At 38.7% G+C, this 21,072-nt stretch overlaps 1 protein-coding gene across 1 annotated transcript in view; it reads left to right on the top strand.

Annotated features, from left to right (window-relative positions):
* The first annotated feature begins 12,751 nt into the window (after positions 1–12,751).
* The window catches only part of LOC121381496 (calpain-1 catalytic subunit-like), a 23,247-nt gene continuing 14,926 nt past the window's right edge, over positions 12,752–21,072 (top strand). The window contains exons 1-6 of the mRNA XM_041510816.1: positions 12,752–13,138; positions 14,684–14,815; positions 15,104–15,294; positions 15,829–16,006; positions 17,868–17,933; positions 19,973–20,061. Coding sequence (XP_041366750.1) covers positions 12,752–13,138; positions 14,684–14,815; positions 15,104–15,294; positions 15,829–16,006; positions 17,868–17,933; positions 19,973–20,061 — 1,043 coding nt within the window. The remainder of the gene's footprint in view (positions 13,139–14,683; positions 14,816–15,103; positions 15,295–15,828; positions 16,007–17,867; positions 17,934–19,972; positions 20,062–21,072) is intronic.

Genomic DNA, 21,072 nt, shown 5'->3' with positions numbered 1-21,072 from the left:
AACTACTCATTCAGTAACCTTGTGACACAGAATTAATACTGGTACCGATCACAATAAAGACAATAACCTACAGTGTACCTAGGTCGTCTAGGATGACTGGCTAAGCTTTATATTACCAAATACTCATATAATGTTAGAACTAAAAGTCTACGATTTACTTCGTCAGATGACCGAAGACACTGTCTAAAGAATATTGGTATAATACAGTATCAAAATATTTAAAGTCACATCAATCACATCAAGGTTATACACAGAGCAGAAATAATATTTACCAAAGTCCAAACGGACTAACGTTCCCTGGGAGCCGTCCTTTTCTCGTTCTCCTAGATATCTCTAAATCCTAGCTATTTATTATAAATCAGAATACGTCTGGGGGTACAAGGCGGTACCTCCCCCTATCATCTGATATTCCAACTCTACTAGAGTCGGTATATTTCTCTCTGATCGTCAGACTTACTGACGCCATCGTCGCCAAATCACGGTTGTAAAACCCGCACTCGCAGAGGTATTACGTAACTACTCGCCACATGGCCTCCACAACTGGACTAAGTGCATAATGGAATGTCCGATCGCGCGAAGTATTACGTAACAAGTTGCCCACCTGGGCTACGGGCAATAAACTGCACACGGCCCTCTAACACAATTAAAATCGCCACAGGCGAAACAAATTTAAGAGCATGTACCGTCACAATGGCGTTGGACACATGGTTAAGGACCACACATACCGGTATATTGAGAGAGAAAATCCGCTGTCGCCACTCCATGGGCTACTCTTTTAGATTAGCAGCAAGGGATCTTTTATATGCACCATCCCACAGACAGGATAGTATATACCACGACCTTTGCTACACCAGTTGTGGAGCACTGGCTGGAACGAGAAAAGATAAGTGCACGATTCTCTTACTGTTATTGTTGATTGAAATCTCCATGTCAAATAAAGTTGTTTCTTTTTTTATTGCTTTTTTTCTTCTTCTTGTTTTGTTGAGTACCAAATATTTTGTTTCAAAACCGGCCTCGGTGGTGTCGTGGTTAAGCCATCGGACATAAGGCTGGTAGGTACAGGGTTCGCAGCCCGGTTCGGGCTCCTACTCAGATCAAGTTTTAACGACTCAGTGGGCAGGTGTAAGACCACTACAAACTAGCACGAACGTAAGTTGAAATGAAATGAATGTTTTAAAGTAATATACTCATGGATCAGGCACGTGTGTGAATGTGTGTGAATGTTTGAAATCGTATTACATTTGTTTATTAGCAGAATGACCTAGGCTATGTATCTTGATTTTTTTTTTCAAGTATATAATGAAACTATGGATATAAAGTAGGCTACCGTATATGTTCATGCGTTCGACACGAAGAAACATATAAAAACAACATGGAGCCAAAAAGTATAGATAATATAGTTTTGTATATGAAAATATATATATATGAAAACAGGTAACTACAAAAAAACATACCATTTGAGGACGAGCAAACGCCAATTTCTAAGTACACTAACTTAGGGTTTTAATGGTATGTTTTAAAATTGTATGTTTTAACACAGTCACAGTCCGAGTATCAGAATCATAGTCTGCCCGACGTGTATTCCTAGGAATTTAAGTCCGTGGGACTTTCATTTCTTGTACTTCTAGTCCACAGGAATTTCAGTCCCAGTATTTCTAGTCCACTGAAATTTTATTATTCCCAATATATATGTTTTGCTTATTACATATGATTCATGAAAACCTCTAAAATGAAACCTTGAAAACTATACTTTGTACTATGATGACCTGTTACTACTAGTAATACTACAGAATACTACATGAGTGGTCGTTAGATCTACCATCTACGAGTTGTTGTAAAATGTATCTAACGAGCGAAAGCGAGTTGAATACGTTTTTAAACAACGATTTGTAAGATAAATGGTATCTTAAGCCCAGTTCTCACTTGAACGATTTTTCGTACAACTGCGGTGCGACTAAAAGATTGTACAGCCGTGCGATTCCCGTACGAATTACCTAGGAACCCCCCCCCCCCCCCCCCCCCCCCGCGCAGTCTCACTTGTGCAACTGCCATGCGACTGCCTTTCTGCACCGGGCTCGCATACGCTCGCATGAGATTTGCACAGGTTGCACGACAGTTGCACGGAAGTCTGATGGATGTCGCACGCGAGTCGCAGGGGGTCCTCTGGGAGTCGCACATATCGGCTTCCTTAAGACTCACTTACGACTCCCGTGCGACCTATCATACTGCCGTGCGACTGCTTTGCAACCTCTATGCGACGAATGCGAACTGTGCGAACCTAGAGACAGCCGTACGATAATTTTAAACATACGACATACGACACCCCTACAACATGTGCGAATCATCAACATACTGCCGTGCGACTCCCGCACGCCTTGTACGATTTGGTGGTCGCACGGAATTCGCGTAAAAAATCGTTCAAGTGAGAACGGGGTTTAACGGACACGAATTTATTATTCTATTTCTTACATATCTTCCAAAAACGGGTTTTAAGCACATTTTAACATATTGTTTTACTAAAAGTTATTTACAGCCCTTGCACTTACGCGTCACAGACAAATTAATTACTGTCAGGTTAACTATACGTCACAGTGTAATCGATTTCGATCGTGCTGTTTTTTTTCCATTGGATATATGGCATTGGTGACCTGGTCATCACCTAGGAGCAGCCAGTCGTATGTCTTAAAATTGTTAACACACGTACATGTGTTAACAAGTATGTGTTAACAGAAATAACGAATGATGTTCTCACCAACGGGTGTGTAAGAAATACAAATAACAGGAATAAAAGAAGGAAAATGTTTTATTTAACGACGCACTCAACACATTTTATTTACGGTTATATGGGGTCAGACATATGGTTAAGGACCACACAGATTTTGAGAGGAAACCCGCTGTCGCCACTACATGGGCTGCTCTTTCCGATTAGCAGCAAAGGATCTTTTATTTGCGCTTTCCACAGGCAGGATAGCACAAACCATGGCCTTTGTTGAACCAGTTATGGATCACTGGTCGGTGCAAGCGGTTTACACCTACCCATTGAGCCTTGCGGAGCACTCACTCAGGGTTTGGAGTCTGGATTAAAAATCCCATGCCTCGACTGGGATCCGAACCCAGTACCTACCAGCCTGTAGACCGATGGCCTAACCACGACGCCACCGAGGCCGGTCCCATAACAGGAATAATAAATATTAAAAAGATTGCCTTTTATAGATGGACAATTACAAATAGCATCAATTCACTTGAAACTGCATGGAATTGACTATTATTGACTGTATTATTATAAGCCCTATATACCTGACAGTTGTGACCATAAACATACTGGGCTGGGCTGGTGCGTGTGCGTGTGTGGGGGGGGGGGGGGGGGGGGGGGGGGGGGGGGTGCGGGGTCAGTTGCTCCCTCCGGTGACATGGTCTTTTGTTTTACTCTGTCTCACAGACCTAAAATGCATATGGCAAAATGACGTAAAACAGTATAATTAAATGAGAGTGCTCTTCCTTGCACGGATAGTCGAGTCCTGTGGACGGACTCGAGTCTTGCTAGACTCGGCCCGTGTCCGAGTACTCGGGGAGGCCCTATTTGGAACCCCTATAGGTTTTTGGTAGTAAATACGGACATTACAAACTCTTCTAGTGGTCAATTTTATAAATTATTTAAAACAGAATTTTACTTCGAAACCTATTTGTCGAGATTATCGTATCAAAATAGAAAGAAAGAAAGAAAGAAATGTTTTATTTAACGACGCACTCAACACATTTTATTTACGGTTATATGGCGTCAGACATATGGTTAAGGACCACACAGATTTTGAGAGGAAACCCGCTGTCGCCACTTCATGGGCTACTCTTTCCGATTAGCAGCAATGGATCTTTTATTTGCGCTTAACACAGGCAGGCTAGCACAAACCATGGCCTTTGTTGAACCAGTTATGGATCACTGGTCTGTGCAAGTGGTTTACTCCTACCCATTGAGCCTTGCGGAGCACTCACTCAGGGTTTGGAGTCGGTATCTGGATTAAAAATCCCATGCCTCGACTGGGATCCGAACCCAGTACCTACCAGCCTGTAGACCGATGGCCTAACCACGACGCCACCGAGGCCGGTCGTATCAAAATAGATGCTGGATAACTAAATTGCGTACGTCAAATTTAAGATTACCAATCGAAACTGGCAGATGGTTTAAAGTCCCTAGAGAAAATAGAATATGCAAACTTTGTAATACCGATATTGGAGATGAATACCATTATTTATTCAATTGTAAAAATGATAATATTGAAAATATTAGAAGAAAATATATAAAACAATATTATAGAATTAATCCTAGCGTTTTTAAAATGTAAGGTATGCTGTCATTATGTAATGCACCATTATTAAAAAAACCTAGCTATATTTATTAACAGATTATCTTGTCTTGTGAGCTGATGTTTCTCCGCATGTTTTAGCTATTTTGTTTGCATATCTTGTGTTCTATGTTAATTATAGATACTTCTATGTTGACGCCTGTTCTTGTCGTGTATTTCAATTATGCATTTGAAAATGTCCTCTTGTTACACATTGTAATGTGTCTGTGTGTTGTTTAATAAAACTTGAAATCTTGAAAATCTTGAGTACTCGTGGAACCCCTATAGATTTTTGGTAGTAATGCAAATAAGAATTGTTTCTCATTTTTTAGGAATTTATCGATGTATAAAAGTCACAAATGGTATAAAATCGCGTAGCGTAGCGAAGCGATTTTATACTACATTTGTGACTTTTATACATCGATAAATTCCTAAAAAATAAGAAACAATTCTTATAATTACAAACAGTACAAGAAGTGTACCTTAAAACACTCAAAAATAATTTCTTTCGTTCTTACCGTCAACCATGTTCTGTAAATAAGCGTAGGAATACATGTATACATACTATTGGATGTTTTGGGTGTTTTATTAACAGAATAAAAACAAACAAAAAATATATTGTAATTTTTTTTTTTTTATAACATGAATCTCATCCAGTTTCCCTTATTTTTTTAATCGAGAAAACAGGTCACTTCCTTGTTCTGTTTTTAAAACGATCGCCCATCCAGCTAAAAATAGTTCCAATCGATCTTGGTCTTCCGTGATGACGTATTTTTATGAGCTTTATGGAAGGATAACGCTTGGTTTTTTAGTGACGTCACCCAATCAGAATACAGTAAATCGTATAAATTCGGAAAGTTTGTAATTATATGTAAATAAACGTTGTTATGCCGATTCCAACATTCTTGTTTAATTTGGATTAAATAAATCAACCATTTGAGCGCTTTACCACGGTGGCACGTCCCGCCCCAACCCAGTTAATCATGTACCTGACTTCAAAATTAAAGTTTGTTTTAGTTTAACTACACCACTAGAGCACATTGATTAATTAATCATTGGCTATTGGATGTCAAACATTTGATAATTGTGACACGTAGTCATCAAAAGAACTTCACTACATCTTGTTTAATTTGGATTAAATAAATCAACCATTTGAGCGCTTTACCACGGTGGCACGTCCCGCCCCAACCCAGTTAATCATGTACCTGACTTCAAAATTAAAGTTTGTTTTAGTTTAACTACACCACTAGAGCACATTGATTAATTAATCATTGGCTATTGGATGTCAAACATTTGATAATTGTGACACGTAGTCATCAAAAGAACTTCACTACATTCCCCCCCCCCCCCAAACCCCACTGCAGCTAGTGGCTTAGTTGTTAGTGATTATTGAGAGAAAAGTAAGTGTAGTGGTCTTACATGTACCAAGTAAGTTGTTAAACCTCGCTTTGGGTGCGAACCGGTACGGGGCTGCGAACCCTGTACCTACCAGGCTTATGTTCGATGGCTTAACCACGACGTCACCGCAATGAAACTGCGAACGTTTTACTGGGTCTGGAGTCACTCCAGCTGATGTTTGTGTTGCAATTTTAGATGTCAGTAATGTGATTTAAAAATATACGTAAAGGTTCACACACGCATGCATTGCACAAGATGTTTAACTTTAACGGTATTGAAGGAAACATCAAATTATTTATTGATCATTAGTAAACATTATGAGACGATTTGCATAATTATTGTGCATGGGAGCCGGACATAGCCCAGTGGTAAAGCGCTCACTTTTTGCGCGGTCGGTCTGGGATCGATCCCTGTCGGTGGACCTATTATGCTATTTCTCGTTCTAGCCAGTGCACTACGACTGGTATATCAAAGGCCGTGGAATGTGCTATCACGTCTTTGGCATGGCACAATATAAAAGATCCTTAGCTACTAACGAACAATTGTAGCGGGTTTCCTGTCAAAATTGCCAAATGTTTGACATCCAATAGCCGATGATTAATAAATCAATGTGCTCTAGTGGAGTCGGTACACACAAAAAACCCTTTAATTACGAATAACAAATTTCAAAATTTACACACTTTACAATTGATTTCAGACCATTATGTACGGCGAACAGGAACATTTTTCCTCGAGTATATAACATTATGATGCTCTCAAGGACAGGCCTAATAAGTACTATACTGTTACATCCAGACATGCTGATTTGTGTTTCTTTGTAAGTAGTTATTGCCAACTACGTCAATATTTACATTATGTTATAAGTATGTTATAAACATGCTTTTTATAAATTCATTTCTTTGTACCACTGTTATCGTACACTATTTATGTTTCAGTCTGTAAGTGGGGTATTTGTCAGAGGCGTAACGTGGTTTGGACCTGGTGTGGCGTGGTTTGGTGTGGGATGGGGTGAGGTGGGGTGTGGTGATATTCTAATATAAATGTTAAAACCTAGCGGACCCTTTTGTCTATCCTATCCCTGGACACGTATATGAATAACCATATATGGCCCCGTAAAAAAATATTTTAGCCTCCTAGGGGTCAATTTGTCTGAAAATGCCGCTCCCCTGCCTACCCCCTTCCTGTACTTAAATAAGCCAACATCACAATGATTGATATATTATTATTAAATGTAAAACGTAAATAAAACAGCGGTAGCTTTAAGCGTGTCGTTAAACAAATATTCTAACTTTCAGCCCTATCTAAATGAGTGGAAACTCTTTAGTGTAACTAAGCGGGTCTCCGTTGCGGGGAACAAAATACTTGTGTACGATATATATATATATATATATATCAAGCATACTTGACCCTACACATAAAGGACACTTTATGCATGATCCTTTGAGTGGTCAATAGCTTTATATCTTTTACCAAACTAATATTTCTAGTATTTATACAAGATACAATGGATCTGTCGATTGAATGCTCCCGAAAAATCCATCTTCGTGAGAGAGAGAGAGAGAGAGAGAGAGAGAGAGAGAGAGAGAGAGAGAGAGAGAGAGAGAGAGAGAGAGAGAGAGGAGAGGGTAGAGAGAAGGAGAGAGAGGGGAAGAGGTAGAGAGAGAGGGAGAGAGGTAGAGAGAAAGGAAGAGAGAGGGGGAGAGGAAGAGAGAGAGAGAAGGAGAGAGAGAGAGAGAGAGAGAGAGAGAGAGAGAGAGAGAGAGAGAGAGAGAGAGAGAGAGAGAGAGAGAGAGAGAGACCCACACACAGATATATAATAAAATAAATCGTGCAATCCACCGGTAAATTTAGATCACTTAATATAAGTTCTTAACCATATGTCTGACGCCATATGACCGTAAATAAAATGTGTTGAGTGCGTCGTTAAATAAAACATTTATTTTTTCTTTCACTTAATATAAACTGGCACAGATAATCATCGATTATGCAATAAATTATACCACAATACGTTTTTCAGTATGTGCATTAAACTTTGAAAATCTCCATTGATCATATCTCTGATCTAACTCGATAACGGTTATATATACACATACAAGTATAAAATATGTAATATAATATCTTGACAGTTAGCTCTCGCTGTGAAAGGAGTCCACTAAACTATTGGCGATCATAAAGCCGCGATCGGAGGTTATGGCCCCGTGACTGAGACACACGTTCAAAACACGACCTAGCCAGTCAATGAGCTGAATGGATAACTGAATGGATAAAACTGTCAACAGGGGTTATCGCCCCGTGTTCAAGAATAACGTATTTGTTGTCTATGTTGCTAAGTTGATCAGTGATACCATTTCTCCACTTGCACGATGTATAAACAATGATATGTAAAATGGTGGCCAAGCTTAATGTACATGCATATGTAATATTCTGTAACCTGCTGGAAATACGTATTTAATTCCCTATAGCGATCACCTGTTCAGATGTAAGTATACTCTTACATGTTCATTTAATCCTGTGTATATTGTTTATATGCTCGGGCGCATGCTTACAGGTACATATTGATTTATAAGGCAGTTCTGCTATACTCTCCGTGATAAAGTGAATGAGCTATAGCTTTTGCTTCTAGTCGGTAACAATAGCATGCTTCGTCTCACGTTACTTAAAAAAAGTTAACTCGTTTTATCATTACCGTATGATTCTCTGGGGCAGTAAAGATTGAATACAAAAGTTAAAGTTTGTTTTGTTAACGACACCACTAGAACACATTACCTAATTAATTAAAGGGACATTCCTGAGTTTGCTGCAGTTTTTAGGATATTACCGACTAACAGAGACTTATTGACGACTGTAAGTACATATCAAATATATTTGTCTGCATAAAATGTTAGTGGCTGTATATTAAACGTGTTTTTGATTGTTCTAGTATTTGTACTAGGTTAAATTTCACTTTATTTCCTAAAAAGGATCTTTTCGTACGTACGAAATTATTTGAAGACAAAATCCAGTTTGGGCTTCTTACAAATATTAAGACGACCAGAAACACATTGAATATACAGACGCTAATATTCTAAACATGAAAATATATTTAATATGTAAGTTTAATCGTTGAAATATTTTATTTAGTCGGGAACATCTTACAATGCAGCAAACTCGGGAATGTCCTTTTAATCATCGTCTCGTTCCAGCCACTGCTCCACAACTGGTGTAACAAAGGCTGTGGCATGCACTATCCTGTCTGTGGGATGGTGCATATAAAAGATCCCTTGCTGCTAATCGAAAAAGGTAGCCCCTGAAGTGGCGACAGCGGGTTTCCTCTCAATATTTGTGTGATCCTTAACCATATGTCTGACGCCATATAACAGTAAATAAAATGTGCTGAGTGCGTCGTTAAATAAAACATTTCCTTGATTTCACTATCCAGCCGGTGCACCACGACTGGTATATCAAAGGCCGTGGTATGTGTTATCCTGTCTATGGGATGGTGCATATAAAAGATCCCTTGCTGCTAATCGAAAAGAGTAGCCCATGAAATGGCGACAGCGGGTTTCCTCTCTCAATATCTGTGTGGTCCTTAACCATAAGTCTGACGTCATATAACCGTAAATAAAATGTGTTAAGCGCGTCTTTAAATAAAACATTCCTTCCTTCCTTCTTTTACTACATTTTTCCATTAGCAGCAATGGATCTTTTCCAGGTATTTTCTCATATACAGGACAGCACATACCATGGATTTTATAGAGACGAATCCAGAAAAGTTTTAAAGGGAATTCGAAAACTGTAAAGGAGTAACTTTAAGTTTGCTGAAGGCAAACGAACAAAGTTCCCGAAGGGAGAGATATATCTAAGCGGTCTGAAATTTGAAATATGGATACCCAGAGATGCCGATTCAGTGAAATTTAGTGTTGTTTTGCTACTGTTCTGCTATGTAATAATTTGTGAAATTTATCAGTTGCATAATGGGAAGTCGAACGCAAGAAAAAGATAAACCCAAGATAAACCCAAGAAACAAGAAGTGACTTATCAGCAATCATAAATAAGACTTCAACCTACTTGTATTACAAATGACGAGGTCTTGTTGAAAACCTGTTATTTTACCAATATGATATACTGAGATAATTGAGATTTATCATCCATTAAAGGCTTTTGTAGGAGATATCGCTGACACTATAATTTGCAATATCTCCTGCGATATCTCCTCTTCTTATAATCTTGATTGGTCAAATTTTAATCACAAGACAATGTTTTGTTACGTCACTGTGTTTGTTTGAGCGCTAAACCTACCATTAGTGACGTCACGTCACTGCCGTTCTGCTAGTTAACGAGTCTACCGCTGACATTCATGAAAATAATATTGAATGATAGAAAGAATATCCCCCCCCCCCCCCCCCCCCCCCTCGTGTCTTGTGATATCATAATGTATCAGCACGAGTTGATAAAAGTATAAAATCGTCGGCAAGCCTCGGATTTCATACTTTTATCAACTCGTGCTGATACATTATGATATCACAAGACACTCGGGGATTATCCTCTGTTTATTACACTAGCAATAAAACAGTCTAATAGTCAAGTTTAGGCGTATATAATTCATCACCTTTACTGCCCTAACATCATTACAAAATTTGATTATATCACGGTAACCTTCATATGCAAAACATTTATAACATTATTTTTGGACATTACGGGCCGAATTTACAAACCCTGTTTTAGTCTTACACGCGTGTAACTACACACATTTACATAGAGAATAATACATGAGTGGCCGTTAGATACTATTTATATCTCACAACTAGTTGTTTTAAAATGTATCTAACGAGCGAAAGCGAGTCTGATGCTGTTTTAAACAACGAGTTGTGAGATAAATAGTATCAAAAAAAAAAATATACCTCAAAATACAAACAATAAAAACAACATTGCCAAGTAATAATTTTACTTGTGTCTAAATACTATTTGAATGTTTAATCCAATTTAAATAAACATGTTTTCAACTGGCACATCCCTTTCGACGACTAATATGACATAATGAATACTTAGAATGTCAATATCTGCATTTTCATTGTGTTTCTAGTGGTCACAATGTTTGTACTAACTCATACTGGGCTTGCTTTTCTTTTCGCAAGTACGAAATTACAGGGAAGTAAAAATCCAGTTTTGGTTAGTTCAAACATTAGGATCACCAGAAACACCTTGAATATAGAGATGCTGATATTTTAAAAGAGATTATCCTGAGTTTTCAGCTATTGTTAAGATGATATTGACCAACGGAGACTTTTTAATGAGTTTAATTACATATTTTTAATTATTACACACCAGTGTAAGATATTGCCATGTCATAACAATCACTCAATATCTATCTAGTGTAATATTGGCGTGACGTGAGCGTGACGTAGATCACTCGCTGACCCAATTAGGAGAAAAATAACATGTAGTAGGGGTCCTTCATTTCGTTGTTTTTGTCAGCGAAATGAAGTTTTCTACTGGGATGTATGCGGCCATTGGAACTGATTGAACGCTGGAACGCTTCTCGTTTTGACAGCCTGCACCACCAGGTTGGATTCTTTTTTAGCGAGATTCCTTGCCTCCACGTCATTTCTTCGTCTGACTGTCGACTTGTTTTTTTTTCGTGACTCGTATGACGGCCATTCTGCAGAACACCACGGTTGTTCGCGTTTAGTCTCTATATGTCCGAGTCTGTCCTAGCAGCACTGGAAGACTGACCGCCCCATTCTAAGAAGAAATAGGAAGCGGGGTCGGCCCCTACTACTCTTTTTCTAGACTTTACCTTGCTTTATAGTGATACCATTTCGTATCCTCCGGAGTCGGGCCCGTCCGCACCACTATACCAACCCATGACGACTGGACTATACCATAGTCTGATACTCTCTCTCGTTCAGACAGATCCGGCTTCTCAAGATGTGTATTTCAGCACAGCACTACACCTTCAACGTCTATCGACTGTCAATCTAGGGGTTTTCTTGACGGGATGCAACCCATCTCGTCCCTTTAAGCTGTGCACCCAAACGGCCTTACGAGGCCACTCGCGTGGACATATCGATCGGACTTTAAACTTTTAGATCTGCATTCAAAATTTTATGTCGAAATTACTTCTTTTTTTTTTTTTTTTAATATTATTAAATAGTCCGATCCTCTCTTCTTTCTCTTATTTAATTTTGGACTGTCCTTCTAAAATGCTCCAAATTATATAAATATTCGGCCGAGCAGTCAATTCTTTTTATTTTTCGCTTGTAACCTTTTTATTTTTTTTATTTATTCTATTAACTTTTTTTACTAATTGCTATTTTCAAAATTCTGCCCATTTTCAAACCCCCCCCCCCCCCCCCCCCCCCCTCCATCCCGAGTCAGGCCACCGATCATATCGGAGGTCGGACACGGGATGGGCGTGTTCGAAACCCTAGTGGTATATGGGCACGTTAAACTAGTTATCATCATCATGTAGTAGGTTTTGACATCCGCTTACTTCTGCGTAGCGGTTTGTTTGCAGTTGGTTCGTAGTAAATAAAATACTAAACGAGCTTGCCTGTCTTACCAGTTGTATCAAACTCGTGAACAGTGTTGATATCTGACTCGCTTTCGCTCATCAGATACCAAAACTGTTCACTCATTTCATAAAAATGGTATGACAGGCAAGCTCGTTTAGTATTATATATATATATATATATATATATATATATATATATATATTATATATCTATATATATATATATATATATATATATATATATATATAAAATATTAGAGGTTGTATAATAAACGTGTTTCTGGTCATCCTTTTTGCACTAAGTCAAACCTTCATTTTATTTCCTAGTATATATTTGTTTTCAGACGTACGAAATTATTGGGAGACCAAAACCAGTTTGGGCTACTTACAGATGTATTTGATATATAATTTTAATTGCTGGAAAACGGTCTATTAGTGGGGAACATGTTACAATGGCAGAAAATGTAGGACAATCTCTGATAAATTGTTTATGTATTGGTCTCTTCAACAGTAACTTGCAATGGGATGTGCACCTTCAGCAGACGATTACCAACCACACAGCTATAATCACCACGACTCCGGGTACCCTAGGTCTTACTCCAGAGACCCGAGGCCCCCTCCGAGAGACCCCAGACCTCCTCCGAGAGACCCGAGACCCCCTCCAAGAGACCCCAGACCGACCCCTACACAACCTACAGCTCATAGCGAAGGAGACTCAACAAACTATGTCCGTGATCAAATCACGGGATTGCACGAGGTTCAGCTGGACTTCCGAGTTAGAGCGAACCAGAGGCATCAATGGCGGGATCCCACACGCCAGGGCGTCCTGTACACAGATCAGGAATTTCCTCTGCACGTTGCTATTGAGGAATACCGGAGCAGTCAGATAGAGTGGAAGAGGCCAAGGGTAATTATTAATATATAACTACATTCACGCTACATGACATTAAATACCAATGCCAATACTGTGATTCAGCATCCATATTCCAATTAATAACAAATGTTTTCTGCAAACAGTAGTAAATCAGGGGCCTAATTCACTAAACTCTCGCAACTTTGCGATCTCGCAGTGCAATGCTAAAAGACTTGCAAAGAGGATGCTTTGTTGTCTAGCAGAGCCTAAGAGAGCTTTGTGAATTAGGCTCCTTGACACTAATTTACGAGGCGATCGTAGCGCTAAGATCACAAGTACATAGCATAAATTAGCTATTTAATACACTTTAAGGTGATCTTAGAGCTAAGATCGCTACGTAAAACGGGACCCTGATCGACAAAACCGTTACCATAGACAAAGATCTTATCTTTGTACAATGCAGAACAAAAGAGATATGATAGATGAGCATGAACACTTTTGTCTTTGCTTTGACGTATGAAACAATCCAAGTCACACGAGCAGTCATAGCCGAAACCGTATCCGCTGATGGTGCATGCTTGATCTCGTGTCTGTTTTCTGGTTCAGACAATCGCAATCGATGTTTATTTTGTACATGTCAAGTTAGATTGTGAGGATCACACATATTTTAGAGTGAACAACTATGACCCTGATTCATGGTGGTCACCTTGTCTCCATGATCACTCAAAGAAACATAGCCATTGATAGTGTATGTATTTAATGCGTACAGTCCACTTGAATGTCCATTTTATTTCACAATCACTATCAGACTCATCATCTTAGTGTGTACTTTAACAGCTTAAAATGACATAGACGGTTAGCAGCTATACGGTTCAATGTGTCTGGTATTTATTTTACACACACCGGCCTCGGTGGCGTCGTGGTTAGGCAATCGATCAACAGGCTGGTAGGTACTGGTTTCGGACCCCAGTCGAGGCATGGGATTTTAAATCTAGATACCGACTTCAAACCCTGAGTGAGTGCTCTGCAAGGCTCAATGGGTAGGTGTAAACCACCTGCACCGACCAGTGATCCATAACTGGTTCAACAAAGTCCATGGTTTGTGCTATCCTGCCTGTGGGAAGTGCAAATAAAAGATCCTTTGCTGCTAATCGAAAAGAGTAGCCCATGAAGTGGCGACAGCGGGTTTCCTCTCAAAATATGTGTGGTTCTTAACCATATGTCTGACGCCATATAACCGTAAATAAAATGTTTCTTTCTTTTTTTCTATTTTACACAAGTATTCACGGAATATATATCACGGAGTAGAGGAAAGAACATTATATATATATTTCAAATTCACTGTTATTATAAGAATTATTTTGTAATCGTGGGTTAATTAGCCTAGTTTTGTACACAACTTGATGACTGAAAAACAATAATTCCATGCTAAACAAATAATTCATTTCGAAATATATATAAGTCACTTTCTTTTGTCCGTGAAATAGATACCAAATATACCTGTACTTGTAAACGTAAAGATGCGATGTTTTGTTAATTTGCCTCCAGGACATTAATGGTATAGTAATAATATGTTAATTCCACTGTTGCTTTTTGTAGGAGTTTTGTGATTATCCAGTGCTATTTGCCGATGGGACAACCCGTTTTGATATCGGACAAGGATCTGCGGGAACATGCTGGTTCCTGTCTATGGTCGCCAACCTGGCAGAGAATGAAGATTTTATACACAGGGTAGGTGACTAAACGATACATACACAGCTTTTGTTTTGGAGGTACTAGAGTAATCAATTAGTTTTAAAAAAACGTATAAATATATAAACACGCACACCGACGGAGGGAGAGAGAGAGAGAGAGAGAGAGAGAGAGAGAGAGAGAGAGAGAGAGAGAGAGAGAGAGAGAGAGAGAGAGAGAGAGAGAGAGAGAGAGCGAGCGAGAGAGAGAGAGAGAGAGAGAGACCTGGCTGTGTATTCTGAATGTTTGAAGAATTAAAATATAACACAACGCGTGGCTTCATTTCAGGTTGTTCCGTTAGACGCGTGGGATCCGGACACGGGCGTGTTCAAGTGCAGGTTCTACCACTTTGGTCAATGGGACACGATCTACACGGACGACTTCCTGCCTATTGTGTATGGAACCACGCTGTGGGGAGCGAAATCTGCGTCAGACAAAACGGAGATGTGGGTGGCGTTGCTGGAGAAAGGATTCGCAAGGTATGTATACCATCATAACTTTAAAGTAAAGCAAATCTAATAACGCTTAACTAGTCTTCTCCTTGTGGACAGACAAAGCATGTCTGGGGAGAGGGACCAATGAACTAACAAAAACAGCTCAAACCCCAAAACTCCAAAATATCTACATTAGTAGCAGCAGCAAAATCCCGGACACTTTTTCGTATGTTTTTTGAAGAGGCAACTGCCCCATACTGCTTCCTACGTACAGTCATAGTTGAAATTAATAAAAATTTGGCTAATTTTCTAGAAATTCAATATTAATTACCATCTACTAAAACCAAATACCGTAAAGAACCTATCTTCATTTCCACTCCCGCCCCTGGACACACACACATCCGAATACATACGTTAGATATTACGATCCTTAACTACATGCGTCCATCCGAACTAGCGACACACCTACTACTTACCTACATCTTACTTCCAACCATCTGAATAATAGTATGTCTAAACGCGAAGCGAGTATTGTCCTGTTCATTTATAGCAAGTTTTAATCAAATCTTGTCATTCCAGGCTCCACGGTTCTTACAATGCCATATACGGTGGACAGGCCAGTGACGCGTATCTCGCAATGACTGGAGGGGTGGCCGAGCGAGTGGACTTCGACGAACAGAGACCAGAGCCAGTGCACTTGTACAACCGAGTTAGAAACGCTCTACAGACTGGGGCGTTGGTGTCATGCACTGTTCCGGTACTTATAGGTTTTTGGGTATTTTTTCCACGAAATATCGTTTGAATGTGGACTTTCTGTGTTTATTAAAATACACCTGCGAAGTCACAGTATTGTCTTAACGCTCCATTATTTTACAGTAATGGAGAGATGAAACCCTACTTAATTAACCCAACAAAACCATTGGTGCTAAAATCCACACTGACATATATTCACATAAAATTATTATTTATTGGTGTATTTTAAGTAGGCGAATATCCTCGTAACTCTCCATTCCCGAAAAATAATGGGACTCGGCGCTAGCTCTCAGGAATGGAGAGTTGCTCGGACATTTCCCTATGCATAAAGCTCAACGATACAGAAAGGTCATAGATAATTGTTATGCAAATAATGTGTGCCGTTCATAAACGCACTTTTTGTCAGCTATGTTCAACGAATTATTGTTAAACAGATTCATTTACATACATATTCAAACGAAATTCTTTATTCACTAAAACCATATACTTGATGCGTGAGGTAAAACTACTTTCATTTCATTTCAACTTATTTTCGTGTTTATATCCAATTAAGGTTCAAGCACGCTCTCTTGGGCACACACCTCAGCTAACTGGGCTGTCTGTCCAAGACAGTGGGTTAGTGGTTAGTGGTTAGTGAGAGAGAAGAGGGTGTAGTCGTCTTCCACCGTTAAAACTCGCTCTCGGTGGGAGCCGGTACCAGGCTGCGAACCATGTACCTACCAGCCTTATATCCGATGGCTTAACCACGACACCCACCGAGGCCTGTGGTAAAAATACAATACAAAACAACGTGAGAGAGTAATACTAAATTAATGTTTTTACTGGGTGAGCGTTGTGGAACGAAATAATGGATCACAGAAGGACTAACAAAGAGTGCGAGTGCGATATATTTTAAAGGGACATTCCCGAGTTTGCTTCACTGTTTAATGTGTTATCGACTAACAGAGACTTTTTAACGATTGTAATTACATATCAAAGATATTTGTCTGATTACAATATCAGTGGCTGTATATTAAACGTGTTTCTGACCGTTCTAATATTTATACTAGGTTAAAATTCATTTTAGTTCCTAAAATATTTTATTTTCGTACGTACGAAATTATTTGAAGACAAAATCCAGTTTGGGCTTCTTACAAATATTAAGACGACCAGAAACACATTGGATATACAGATACTGATAATCTAAACAAGAAAATATATTTAATATGTAAGTTTAATCGTAGAACTATTTTATTAGTCGGAAACATCTTACAATGTAGCAAATTCAGGAATGTCCTTTTAATATGCTCCTATACCACGAAGGTTTCGAACATGTGTGTCCCGGGTCCCGTCTCTGGATAGTATAGTGACTGCAACCAATACCATCATCCATAATGTCAGGAATCAGTGGCGTAGCCAGGGGGGGTTGCACGGGGTCCATACCCTCTCCAATCAAACCTCTTTTTTATACTTGTATTAAATCATACATACATACATACATACATACATACATACATATATACATACGTAGTGTGGGTTCCCCCTCCCCCAGTAGGTTCCCCCTAGTGGGTTGCCCTCCATATAAAATCCTAGCTACGCCAGTGTCAGGAATTTAATTGTGTTACTCACACTCAATCCCATATGACTGACAATCAGTCCCACATTTATGTATTATGTACAGACATTATTGCGCTAGTAGAGAGTTATATTTTGGTCTACAATACCAAGAGAAGACTTCCTTTATTTGTTCCTCACGGTATATTATATAATTTCACGCATTGTTTTGAAACTTATTGTAATACACTTTCGTTAAGTTTTATTAACAAATCCTAACTACTAAAACATATATGTTCATTTTAATTAAATATTAAATGTGTCTGTTGCAGGAGGAATACGATAATTATGCAGGATTGGTTGGCGCTCATGCATATTCATTAAACGGCACTGGAATGGTAAGTACAGTTAGTTGGTATATATAGTGTGTATGTGTGCGCGCGTGTGTGTCTGTGTGTAGATTTTGTTATGTATGTTAATCATTTATTTTATTCATCATCCTCCCAACTACAATCACCAACACCACCACCATCATCATCATCATCACCACCACCACCACCACCACCACCATCATCATCATCATCATCACCACCACCACCACCACCATCATCATAATCATCATGCCCATTGGGCTATTTCTCGTTCCAGCCAGTGCACCACGACTAGTATATCAAAGGCCGTGGTATGTACTACTCTGTCTGTGGGATGGTGCATATAAAAGATCCCTTGCTGCTAATCGAAAAGAGTAGCCCATGATGTGGCGACAGCGGGTTTCCTCTCTCAATATATGTGTGGTCCTTAATCATATGTCTGTCGCCGTATAACCGTAAATAAAATGTGTTGAGTGCGTCGTTAAATAAAACATTTCCTTCCTTCATCATCATCATCATCATCATCATCATAATTATTATTATTATTATTATTAAAACAAATTCGAATATGTATATAATAATCAATGTGTTCTAGTGGTGTCGTTAAACAAAACAAACTTTAACTTTATGTATCTAATACTCAACTGTAAAAGTTAAAGTTTGTTTTGTTTAACGACACAACTTGAGAACATTGATTTATTAATCTGCTATTGTATGTCTAACATATGGTTATTTTAATAGTCAAAGAGAGAAAACCCGTTATATTTTTCCATTAGTATCAAGGGATTTTGTATATGAACCATCCCACAGACAGAATAGCACATACCACGGCCTTTGATATACCAGTCGTGGTGGCATTGGCTGGAACTACTAAACTGTATTTTAAAGATTCTAAAGATTTTAAAACTCACTGGAACAAGATGTAGTTCACATTCAAAAGACGTCTACTACTGTAGAATCCCGCTAATGCAGATATTAACTGTTGTTATGCTTGTGTGGCATTCAACAACAACAACAACAACAAGTTTATTCAATATTAAGGCCACAGGCCGAAAATACACAAAAACAACATATATATTTTGTTACATGCAAGTGGTTAACTTACAAAACATCATCACTTAGCTTTTTTATTACAGATACCTGATATAAAAACAATGACAAATTGTGCAGCAATAGTTCAATTTTGTAGATGACATCAGCTTTACAGAAATAATCGAGGGTGGTACATGCGAATATTTATTGATAAAATAAAAAATAAACTTTTTAAACAAACGCCGAGTTTACTATACATTAATGCGATAATGTTTAAGAATTTTCCAGAAATGTCAACTATTTAATAACACATCATGCCGCACTATGTCAAATGCTTTTGAAAAATCTACAAATATGCAATAAAATCTTCCCCTACGTTTACAAATATACTTCTCAATAGCTGCATGGAGAGTAAATATATGGTCAGTAGTTGAGTAAGTAGCACGAAAGGCTGCTTGGTTTTCTTCAATTATTAAATTTTCATCACACCAGCCTCGCAAGCGATCATTTAAAATTGATGCAAATTTTTTACTTAAAGAATCAGTCAGTGAAATCCCTCTATAGTTATTTGGCTCATTTCGTGATCCAGATTTAAAAATGGGGCATATGATAGTTCTCCTCAACTATTGGGATATATACCACAGTCAAATATGTTGTTAAATAAAAAAATTAAAAATGATGTCAGGTATGATTTTGTATTTTTCAGGAATTCGTTCGGTATACTATCTAGTCCTGGAGCTTTATTATTACGTAAACCACTGATATGGGTTTGGATCTCAGTTTCTGTAATAGGGCTGTTTAAAATATTTGTTGGAAAATGCAATCTTTGATGTAGCAGAGTTGGTATAAAGTGCTCCTACTGGCAGTAGCTAGTGGGAATTTCCTTATTAGCTCAGTCGGTAGAGCGCTGGACTCTCGTACTAAGACTCCATGGTTCGAATCCCCTCAGTGGAGTTGATTTTTCTGTTACATTGATAAATAATTTTAACAACGGTAATGAAACGTTATTAAACGAGTTTCCATCTATTCAACAGGTTCAAACAAGAGATGGTAGAGAAATTCGTCTCATGAGAGTGAGGAATCCTTGGGGTCGTCACGAATGGACAGGACCTTGGAGTGACGGGTAAATTAAATTACTTTATATATCACACACCAGTTGGTGAGAATATCATTCGCTGTTTTTAATAACACATACTTGTTAACGTATATACCTTTGTTAACAGTTTAAAGACATACGACTGACTGCTCCTAGGTGATAAACCAGGTCGCCATACCATCCAATGAAAAACGAGAATGTTTGAATCCATCTCTCCATTAACCTGAAATTGAGTAGTCTTTGACGCACAAGTTAACTATTAGCACAAAGGCCGTAAATACGGTGGCTGGGAAAGGACATCACATCAAATTTATTTTCTCGATCGATCGATTTAATATCTTCATCGATCGACTTATTATCTCGCTCGATCGACTTACTATCTCGATCGATCAACTTACTATCTCGATCGACTGACTTTCGAACTCGAGGCTTTGCGTCAAGATAGGCAACTGGGATACCGTTATAGGTTATACTATCCCATACAAAATACCATAAGCAACAACGTTAACGTTTGTGGTTAAACACACTATATGCAATATATCAACACAACTATAACATTCATCCATCACATACATACAGGCCACCACATTTTTCCTTTCTCAAATTGGAGAAGAACTAATCCCCATTCCCTTTGCCCTACCAATTTGGTCGGGATGAGGTGAGCAGGTATGTATACACTGTACTAAAAGCCACCCACTGTTCACATCTCTCAAGTACACCCACTGTTGCAATAGCTAAGGCAACTACGTCTGTATCTGTAGCAGATATCATGATCCATACGTAGCTTTGCAGATATGCATCGAATATGGAAGGGCATATTGAAACCCAAAATGTCCCAAATGGGACATCTTTTTTTCTTTTGCAATGTGCAATATATCAACCAAACTAATTTTCTGTCAGCCGTATCGCTTGTCACAGCTACCTAGTCTGTCGGGCAACATCCTGGTTTATACAATGTAGTTATATTAGGTTACCAGCACAACATCCTGGTTTATACAAAGTAGTTATATTAGGTTACCAGCACAACATCCGGGTTTA

This window comes from Gigantopelta aegis, chromosome 9 (genome assembly GCF_016097555.1).
Source record: "Gigantopelta aegis isolate Gae_Host chromosome 9, Gae_host_genome, whole genome shotgun sequence".
Classification (NCBI taxonomy): Eukaryota; Metazoa; Mollusca; class Gastropoda; order Neomphalida; family Peltospiridae; genus Gigantopelta; species Gigantopelta aegis.
The sequence above is the reverse complement of the archived record's forward strand: the minus strand, read 5'-3'. Positions and strand labels throughout refer to the sequence as shown.